Source organism: Hordeum vulgare, chromosome 4H (assembly GCF_904849725.1).
Source record: "Hordeum vulgare subsp. vulgare chromosome 4H, MorexV3_pseudomolecules_assembly, whole genome shotgun sequence".
Classification (NCBI taxonomy): Eukaryota; Viridiplantae; Streptophyta; class Magnoliopsida; order Poales; family Poaceae; genus Hordeum; species Hordeum vulgare.
The window spans coordinates 49,122,757-49,133,150 of NC_058521.1; the positions used below are offsets into that span (position 1 = coordinate 49,122,757).

Consider the following 10,394-nt stretch of genomic DNA (forward strand, 5'->3'; position numbering starts at 1 on the left):
TCACAAATGTAAAATGCATAAGGGGTTTCTCCTCACAATTCTATAGCTAAGACTTCTTTGAACTTTTTTAAAATATACTTGGATAAGATAATTAGTCCAATGATGCATATGTTGTGATCAATTATCAAAATCACCTTAGAGAGCAATTGTGCTTTCACTAGTGTGCGTCGCTGTCGCACGTCCAGGCTGCACATTAGCCCCCATCACGAGTGGAGCCGAGCGCCCTGCGGCGCGCCACCCGAGCGAGAGGAGGAGAGCCGTCCCCGCCGCCACCAACGCAGCGCGGGCTTTGTACGACGACGCCCCCCGACGACGACGGAAGGAGGAGGAGGAAGGGAGAGGGGCTGCTTTGGTGACGACTAGAGTTCCTCCCGAGTCGTCCACGGGAGCGAACGGGAGCGAGCGAGCGAGAGATAAACAGCCTGTGGTTTATGTTTCTACGGCATCAAGTAGCATATTGGGAGGCGGTTAGGTGGCAAATGTTAGGTGGTGTTTCTTTCGTTCAGGACTAGACTAAAAAGTCCCTTTTAGTCCCTAGGAAAAGAAACAGAAGAGACTTTTCTTTAAGGGGCTACAAAAAGACTTTATTGAAGGAACTTTTTTTTTTAGTCCCTGGGATTAAAAAAAAGTCTTAGTCCCTAGAAAAGAAACACCACCTTAGTTGAGGGGTCATTTACGAACGATCTCGTTGGTAATTTTAGTTGCGAGGGGATAACAATTTCTTTTAAAAAAGGCACTTTTATCTGGCGGAGCAACTAAAACCGTAGATAAATCACGCGATCAATGCGTCGTCATCGGCCCAATGGAATCATGCGATCTTTTGGAGTATAGAATTAGTGTGAGATAAATATAGTAGAATAATAACTAGTAGAAAAATAATGGAATCAATGCGTCGTCATCGGCCCAATCACCGTTTCAGCAAATTGAATGCTTCGAGGGCTCAGTTCACGGACGCAGATCTCGATACCTCCCTCCTCCTCCAACGGCTCTCTGTCTCTCCTCCTTGTCCAAACGCCGATGCCGGTGCCCCCTTAACCCCATTCCATCCTCCATCGCCGCCGCGCCTGCCCACCGCCGTCGTCACCGCCGCCATGCCCAGGCCATCCTCCAAGACACCCTCCACGTCCCAGACCAGGAGGGTCTCCCCTTCGCCCACCCCTTCCCCGGCCACCGCGCCCAGGCCCAAGAACCCCGGCGCCGCGGCGCAGCGCCGCCGCAGCCCCCTGTCGGACCTCAACTCCGGGGACGCCTCCGCCGCGCGGGCCGGATGCTTCCGCTTCCTCCTCTCCTCCGCCTCGGGCTCCAAGCCGCGATGTGCGTCCACCCCGAGGACCCCCGCGTCCGCCACGGCGCCCCGGGCGGAGGCCAAGAGGCGCGCGGCGGGCGCTGGCCGTCTGCCGGATCAGGAGTCGAGGACCAAGGCGGAGCAGTGGCCGGGTCGTGAACCCAGAAGAAGGAGGGACGATCCGATCGGTTGTCAGATCAGGAGGGTGGAGCCGGACAAGAAGCAGCAGGGGCTGGCGAGGAGGCAGCAGCAGCCGCAGGACCTCGAGGCCCTGACGCCGGAGAGGAAGGCGGACGCGGGGTCCAACCCGTCCTCTGGAGCGACGCCCCCGATCCACGCGTCGATCTCGCCGGAGGTGTTGGCCGGCGGGGCCGCCACGCCGGCGTGCTTCGCGGCCGGCCACCACGTCGTGCCAGGCGTCCGCGATCGCCGCAAATGCCGGGCGAGGGGCATCCTTGACATCGCCGGCGAGGGCACCAGTGGGGAGCTCGACGCTGAGCCGTCCCGGGCGTCGATCCACTGGCTGTCCTCGCCATTGGGCGAGGCCGGAACGTGTTCGACGAAATGCGGAAAGGAGGCGACAGTCATCTGGCTGTCATCTCCACGTGATGAAGGTGCGGCCTGTTTGTTCGACGAGGAGATCTTCCTGCCGAGATGCTCATCAGAGGACCCATTCTGGCAACACTCCCCTGACTGCAAGGGGCTGTTGGGATCGCCGGTCCTCGGAGGCCTGCTGGATTTTGACACGCCGATGTCGGAATTGTCCGAAACGACACCCTCGTCCGGATTTCTTCCGGTGCAGAGGACGCCGAGCACTGGTGACAGCATTAGCCCTTTCTCGCTTATTGTGAAGAGGGCATCATCACATTCCTCTAGACTAAGCTCCTTATGTGCCCAGCGACGACTGGGCAGCAGCTATGGCTATGATTCTGCGACAGATCCGACACGGATCTCTGGCGAGTCATGGTCTGAAAATGGCAGCACAGGCAATTGCTCAGGGTTAGTAAGGGTTAGCAGTCGCCCACTAACAAGAATGGATCCAGTGGTAGAATGCCTCGAGATGATGAGTTTGTCCCCAAAGCCCGGGGATGCAGATTATGATCAAAATGATGAAGATGGTGCTCTGCCTGCAACATTGCCTGAGCTCAGCTTCCAGTTTGCCGGTGCTTCGACACCTCTGGAATCCATAGACTTGAGCTCTTTCAAGAGATCTCCTTGTGACACAGAATTGAAGGGGAAGGAGGCAAGTTTCCAGAAGCAGGCATCAACCGAGGCTCGGATATCTTGGCGAGAGGGGCTAGTTAGCAGAATATTTGATATGGGCGACTTGGATTGCTGCCAATGGTTGTCTGATGATGAAGACGGACCAGTTATCCCGGGCAATGTCGAGGCGTTGCCCGATACAACTCTTCAGCCAGTTACTGCTTGTTGCCTGCAAGAGGATAGCAAGCAATCCGGGTTCGGCTCAGTGGAGTTCGGTTGCGGTGGTGGTGGATTAAATTATGACAGTAAGGCCACCCCAAACTCTGTTCAAGTGGCAGAGTCTATGAGAGCAGAAGGATTCGAGCTCGTCTGGTCCGATGACTCGGATTGGACTCTCTTGTACAAGAATGGCTTGTTTGAAACATGAGGTTAGAGGGTTATCCTTGTTCAGATGTTGTGTACTAGTAGTTAGTTTTTTTTATGTCAGGAGGATCATAGCAAGCACAGGATTTTGGGATCTTGTGTTTGCCCCTCTCAGCCTTGTATACTCTTATTTCGAGACATGAGTTCATCTTTTACCTTTTTTTCCGTAGCACATGTAAATATTATTGTTTACAGATGAACATTTGTTTATGGAAAAATCACTCCTGGTTCATTTTCGATCCAGTACTGCTCATAATTCAGAGCAACATGAGTGTAGCACCTGTGGGTGTGTTCTTCCAAGAATCTCGGGACGCATATACTGTGTTTTGACAAGCAAGTTTATGTGCCAGACAACATGCATACTGAATGATGCTTCTCAAGGACTGTGATGTTCTTCCAAGAATCTCAGGACACCGTAAGCTCCAGACTGGTGCTTTCTGATGCGTACTTGTTCATGAGAATTATATGTCGAATGCCAGTCACTACATCATGGTTTCTTCTCTTGACATACATGCATTGGGATCCGGGAGGTCCTCAGGCGTCTTGAGGTTTCTTCCACTGGTTTCATTTCTGAAAAAAACCTGAAGTTTGCTCCTGCCCAGTTCAGTTCCATGTAAAATGAAAGGGTTCGTCGCAAAAAAAAAAAATATTAAAAAATAAAAAAAATTGAAATGGTTCTTCCCATGATTTTATTTTAGTTAAGGTTCGTACTGTGATGATGTGCAGAAATTGTACGATGATTTGCATCACGTACCCAATAAAATTGGTGCAAATAAACAGATTTGGCCATTTTCTCAAACTTGAGCACAAAATAAACTGGATCTGTATTCCAGCGTTGCACCTGCAGCCGGCGCGCCGTGGCATCAATATGAGCGTGCGAGGCTGCCGTAGGTGCGGTGGGAACAAGAAAGAGAGCGTGCGCTTTGCCGTCCCGCTGCCACGTGGGCCCCGCCAGCCAGGATCAAACCCTATCCCCCTCTTCCTCTCCGCCCTTCGGTCTTGGCGGCTCGGTGCTTTGCGTCTCTCTCTCAGTCCCAGTCGCCGGCGCGGCCGCAGAATCCGAGATTAGGGGCTGCCGTCGACAACAAGAAGGTGGCGATGATGGCTTGCCGGCTGCGGTTCCACCAGCGTAAGAGCTCCCCCTCCTAAATCCTCTCCTTCTTTCGTTTTGCGCAGACCAGAGCTCCGCCGCCGCAATCTTTTGCTTTGCTGCCTTCCACGCATTCCCTTTCTCCGTTCTTCAGTTTCTCTGTATCCATGAAACTAGAGCACCCATCCCTGAAACGTCGCTGAGTTGTTCTTACAAATGTTTCTTCTGGTGGAATCAATCCGTCCTAAAATAAGTGTCTTAAGCTTAATACAACTTTATACTAGAGCTAATACAAAGTTGAGACAGTTATTTTGGGACAGAGGGAGTACTATATTGTTCTTCCATCGTTTAATCAACCAGGTGCTCTTCTCTTCCACAGTTAGGCTGGTTGGAGTCCGGCCCACCTGCTGCTCTCCGTCCAGGCAGTTCGCGGCCGTCAAATCCCAGAAAATCCAGCCCCCCAAGAAGTAAGCTTCCAGCTTGTTTCCCTCATTCTTTTCACATTTCTCATTTCAGTGCTAGGGAAGGACTGCTGGTGCCTTGTAGATTGGTTAACAGTTGGCAATGGTATCATGTGTGGTGTATGCCTCATTTATGTTCCTTGTTATCTGCGTACTTGTCTAGGATGATTGTGATGCTAGCAAGTATATTCGGAACATCAATAATAAGCATGTCATTGCAGCAACATTTTGATAGTAATAGATTGCAAGGTGGTTATGCAGTCATACAATACGCTAATTCTTGTGTCATTTATTACCTCCCAATTTCATTTCATCTCTTATTGATGTCATGGTTATCTCAGTTTAGTCATAACAGGGATGCAGTTATGGTACAAAAGTGTGTCGTCGGCAGGATGATGACCATCAATCTCTGTGGAATATTTTGTTCAACTAATATGTATTTTTGTTCTTCTCACTCAGGAAAAAGCGATTGGATGAGGCGTGCCTTGAGAGGTATCAACAATACAGTAGAACGTACATCCAGTCATGGATTCTTCAGGGTTAGTCTTCCCACACAATTTTTGTGTGCATTTGGATCTTCGTAAGCTACATACTTGCATAAATTAATTGGGTACTTTGCATTTTAATAACCTATACTTCAAGAAGCAAACTCAGACCATGCCAAATAAGTCGAAACCTATGGCATGGTATCAGCTTTTCATGCTGAACCAAATCTAGAAACAATGAGAATGGCTACTCTTGCTCGTATATTGATGAAACTAGATTGGCAAGCACCGAAAGAAAAGGTGCACTTTCGAAATAAAGCTAGTTTTTTTACTTGTTTGTGCACCCATTTTAATGGAGTGCACTGGTGCATAGGAGGCGTGCGTGTTGTTCAGGCTGAATGTCCACGGCGCATCTGAAACACGGTCTTCTCGATGTCCGGCATGTGCATAAGAACATGATTATACCCGTGGCCGTAAAACTCATCAAGGAGCTCATCCACCGCAGAGGTTGAGATTTTTGTCCTTGACAACTCCGTAGTTGAGTGCTAGATAATCAACACGGCTGTACCATGAATCATTCTTGCTTCTTGACAATATGGACCCAGGGGAGTTCCAATTTGCAATGGTGTTTGATGCCTCATATAGCATTTTGTCTCACTGACGTTAAATCTCATCCTTCTAGACAGTTAACAGTGTGGTTCTGTATAGAGGATTAACAAACAAAATATCTTATTTTTAATTGGCTTAAGGCCCAGGCTAAGGGATATCTTATCTCTAACTGACAACTAACTAACTTGAATGATACTATTCCTAACTTTAAGATAACAGAGATGACATCCCTTAATTGAGGCCAACTAAGGCTTGCTTAGTCCCTGTGCTAGTGATAACTGTGCCTTATAGTTGGAAACAGAGGGGGTATTAAGCATTGTTGTCTAGTTGTCTGTCTTCAGCATGTCTACATCGGCAGTGCCTAATATGTTAAGATAGGCTCCATGGAATTGGTTGGGTAAAACTTCAAATTCACGGCACTTAAACTTCTCTACTGCAATAGGTTCTATACTTATACATGATTCTCATGCTTCTGCCACATTTGTTATGTGCAAGCAATTTCTGGAATTATTTAGACACCTACCCTTTCACACGTGACCTTTGAACCTTATATATTTTGTATGTACAATCATATCTGTAAATTACCCTGCATTATTCAACCTTGTGAATGTTATAGGTAAGGTCCATGTGAATGGAAGAGTCGTGAACAAAGCTGGAACGCAAGTATCTGACAAGTCGGTCATAGAAATCAAGGCGGAAATCCCGAAATATGTATGTAGGTGATGCTCTAAATAATTAGCTTTATATTTAGGTTCATTATCCTATGGAGAAGTAATAGTAACATCAGGTTCACAAAGTTCATAATCTATCATTTGTTGTGACCTAATTCAGGGCTGGGCATAAGCTTGAGGCAGCTATCAAAGAATTTGGCGTGGACTGTGATGGAAAGGTAGCCCTTGATTCAGGGCTGTCTACAGGTGGTTTTACTGACTGCTTACTTCAGCATGGGGCATCACATGTGTACGGTGTTGATGTTGGCTATGGACAGGTTACATTACTCATTGAGACTTCATTTTAATCCAGCTCCTCTCCTTTATTTGTCAGCGAGCAATTGCTACCTGTTGGAGCAGCATAACTATTTAAATCTCAAGATCCTCTACTTCATTTCAGGTGGCTGAAAAAATCCGTGTGCATGAACATGTCTCAGTAATTGAACGGACAAATTTAAGACATCTTCCTAAGCTGCCACAATTGGTTGACTTGGTGACACTGGACCTATCATTCATCTCAATTCTTGTGGTATGATTTGGCTTTCACTTGGTTATGATACATTTATACTTTATAGTGGTCTTACCATATGTTCACATTGATTTATTTCCCAGAGTCAATAAAAGAGTACGCTATGCCGTTTCTGATTTGCTGCTCTTTTTTTTTTATCGTGCTTATGTGCATGAGATTACCTTTTGTTATGCTTTCTTCATATGGTTAGTGTGATGTAAAAGATCACAATGCTGTAAAATCCAGCTCATGTGAAGTTGTCTATAATGTATCCTGAGCAACCCAATCGACTGACAGAGGGCCAACCTATAAGGTTGTAGTTTGTACTTCCTCTGTCCCAAAATAAGTGACTCAAAAGTAACTTACATTTGCACTAACTTTAGTACAAAGTTGAGTCATTTTTAAGTCACTTATTTTGGGACGGAGGGAGTATTTAGGAACACTAGGTCAGCTTCACTGACCAAAATTGTTAAAATGCATGCATTACGAGGAAATGATGTAGTTCTGTGGTAAACTGGTAATAACAAGGTGCACACCCTTATGCAACTCATGTCGTGCCATTTTTCATGTTCTCCAATATTGTGCATGCCTAAGGTGTGCTGTTTTTCATGTTCTCTAATATTTGCACGCACAAGGCCTTTCACTGTCAACTTAAAGGTGCTGCTGTAACATACATGCTGTCCACTATTTAGTGATAATATATGTGGAATCTAGGTTATGCCTGCTGTGGTGAAAGTAATGAAGACCGAGTCAACATTGATAACACTTATCAAACCCCAATTTGAAGCTCGTAGATCTCAGGTATAAAACAAGTTTCATCTTAGTTTTCTTATGAACGTCTGTATAAGCACAATAATACTGATGCAGAAGCCACTGTATCTGTTTTTATCCTGTTCAGGTAGGAAAAGGTGGGATTGTTCGTGACCCTCTGGTTCATAAGGAGGTATGAACTAATATTTTGCTTTCGTTTTTTCTTTTGACCGTTTTTTTTAATTTCCGTTGTCCATCATCCTGTTTTGTGCCTTTCTAATGACATTAAGCTTTTATGGTTTATTTGTTATTCCTTATTTGTGATTCTCCGTTTTCTAAGGCTACTACAAACTTCTGCTTGATTATGATGGCTTCATGTTTTCCCCTTGAAATACACGAGTAAATAGTATCGCTTCCAAATAAGAAAAACTTGGCCTCAGAATATCAGACTATCCTGAGAAAGGATCCCATGTGTACTGTTAATTTGTTGTCTCCTTTTACCTGACGTTCATTTCCGTGAGTTGTAGACCAACCTGTTCAATCGATTCATTGCAGGTGTTAGATAGGATAATTTCAGGCATTGAGCAGTTTGGATTCCGCAATGAGGGCTGGATTGAGTCTCCGCTGAAGGGCGCAGAAGGGAACATAGAGTTTCTTGCCTGCTTCCAGAGGATCCCAATTCCAGAGCCACAAGCAGAGGGAGAGGCAGATGCAGAGCCAGAGGGAGAGGGAGTGGCAGAAGCAGTGGCGGAGACGGTGGCGGAGCCGGAGCCGGAGCCAAAGGAAACATGATTATTATTATGTCCATGGCATGGCAAGTTTTTTTTTAGAGAATAGCTGGAGAATTCTGATTGATCTGTAACCAAGGAAGTTATAGGAGATTAGCATGCTGTGATATGAGATATCTCCTTTGCTGTAACCGAGCTCGTCACAAGGAATTAGAAGATTTCCACAATCAAGTTATACTGGGATTTTTTTGCATATGATCAGAATTGCATTGTGCAAGACCGACAAAGCAGATCCAGACATGACAGTCAGGTACTCAATTGTGTACAAAATTGAAATGGAATGATTTTTTTTAGCTCCAGAGATATATTTTGTTTTATCTCGGCAAAAGGGCTGGGCCTGCTGTTCACTGAGAAGGTAGAACACAGTTCTGCTTACAGTCTTGTACTTTTTGTGAATCTAATGAAAAGATTTGAAATGAAAAATTGTTCAAGATGATGTGCAACCTCTCTCTGCTGCCATTTACTTCCATTTTCCTTTTTTCTATCTGTGCAGATGGGTTGTCTGTAGTGTCCAACCTACAAGGTTCATCCAGTAGTTATGAGTCCGCGGAGAATCTTTGCCCTCAGAAACTTCTCTGAAACGGGATAGTGTTGAGCTCTTAGCGGATTGTGATCTCGTCATGCTATAACAAGTCACATTTTCATATATTGCTAAAGGTTCTGCGGTTTTCTTTCCAGCAGTGCGTCTAAATTCAGTGTTGAAATGGCACCAAAAAATGCAATTTGCATCCGTTTTCCTGGTGTAAATGCAGGCAGTAGTTGTGATTAAGCACCAAAGTATGGTCCGTCCTTGGAGAACAAGAATCAGATGGTATCAGGTCGGTGCATAGAAAATTCAGAGAGATCTGTGCCAGACAGACTCACATGAACCCCCGGAAATCTAGCTAGTTCCAGGAAGATTCCTTTGCATGGTACACCTTGAGAAATACTCATCTGCACTTCAAATGATAGAAAGTTGGTAACATCTCCAAGGTCAACGATTTTTTTTTTTAAAACTACTTCCTCCATCCCATAATATAAGAGCTCTGTTTACACTATGGAGGGACTAGGACATTAGGGTAAGTATTCTAGCATTGGACAGCCAAAAAACGGTTTCACTGCATCCAAGCGAAAAACATATTATTTTTTCATAATAATCAAGAAGCTAAGTGATCCAGTTTCCAGATACAATGAGGTTTATCAAAAGTTTGGCTATTGGGCTTGGTTGACTGGTTTACGTTGTGTTTTTTTTTAACTTAACACAAAAATAGAACATCTGAAGAATCACCCCCAGTCATATATGGCCATACATGCTAATGGACTTCCATTAACTAAGTGGTCCATTTGCCATTGACAAGATTGCGTGGCATAATGGTAAGGCCTTGACAAGATTAAAAGAAAGATGAGCACATCTCATTATTATTCGTTATTATTATTCAAGGTCAAGTCAGCAACTAAAATAGGGAGAATGCGTACTGGATTATGCTTCTTATATTTGACATCTTTCGTTGCACATTACAGATTGCAGTATTGACATGATGCAAACTGAACTTCAAGTTAGCTCATCTCACTACCATAAAAGAAATCCATGACAGAGTAGGAGACGATTGTGGTGCCCCTTTATCTCGTGACCAGATGAAATGAGACTAGGATTTTATCTACCTCCCATCGATGCCCCACCGATCCGCCTTTTCTCCGGTGACATTAGGGTTACGGAGGCGTGGTGGACACGAGTCCTTGCCGACGGGAGGGTTTCTAGGTGTTTACTTGAGACCAGTTAGGGTTTGTGTTGTGTTTAGAATGACGTGACACCAACGGTTCCGGAAGAGGTAGAATAAAGGTCTTGCTGCCTAACATTGCCCGACGGTGCATCTAGTATCGTTGGTGGGTGTACGGAGATGTGTATCCGACGGATCCCATGGGGTTTGGCCAGTGTTGATCTTCTGTAGATCCCTATGGATTTAATATTTGTTTGTGTATCTATATGTTGGGTCCTTTCGATCTATACTTGTCTTCAATGACAGTGGTTGCTATTCTGGTGCGCTAGTCTCTGGCATGATAAATTTCCTACTGTTTATTACAACAAGTTTGCTCGGCTCTGGT

At 45.5% G+C, this 10,394-nt stretch overlaps 2 protein-coding genes across 2 annotated transcripts; both read left to right on the forward strand.

The window, feature by feature from the left end:
* Positions 1 to 851: 851 nt before the first annotated feature.
* Positions 852 to 3,129, forward strand: LOC123451166. The gene has a single exon (XM_045128178.1). It carries the CDS (start codon positions 879 to 881, stop codon positions 2,913 to 2,915), a length of 2,037 nt encoding a protein of 678 aa, XP_044984113.1. The 5' UTR covers positions 852 to 878; the 3' UTR covers positions 2,916 to 3,129.
* A 687-nt stretch (positions 3,130 to 3,816) lies between these two features.
* LOC123447827 (hemolysin A) lies at positions 3,817 to 8,748 on the forward strand. Its single transcript, XM_045124514.1, is given in 10 exon segments — positions 3,817 to 4,040; positions 4,381 to 4,468; positions 4,922 to 5,001; positions 6,173 to 6,275; positions 6,388 to 6,544; positions 6,667 to 6,795; positions 7,489 to 7,575; positions 7,673 to 7,717; positions 8,080 to 8,199; positions 8,201 to 8,748. Coding segments are annotated over 10 exon segments (1,026 nt in total). The 5' UTR covers positions 3,817 to 4,009; the 3' UTR covers positions 8,387 to 8,748.
* The last annotated feature ends 1,646 nt before the right edge of the window (positions 8,749 to 10,394 follow it).

What these genes read in the sequence shown, in the direction of transcription:
- LOC123451166 (XM_045128178.1), top strand. Translation starts at nt 879, where the DNA reads ATGGAATCAATGCGTCGTCATCGGCCCAATCACCGTTTCAGCAAATTG.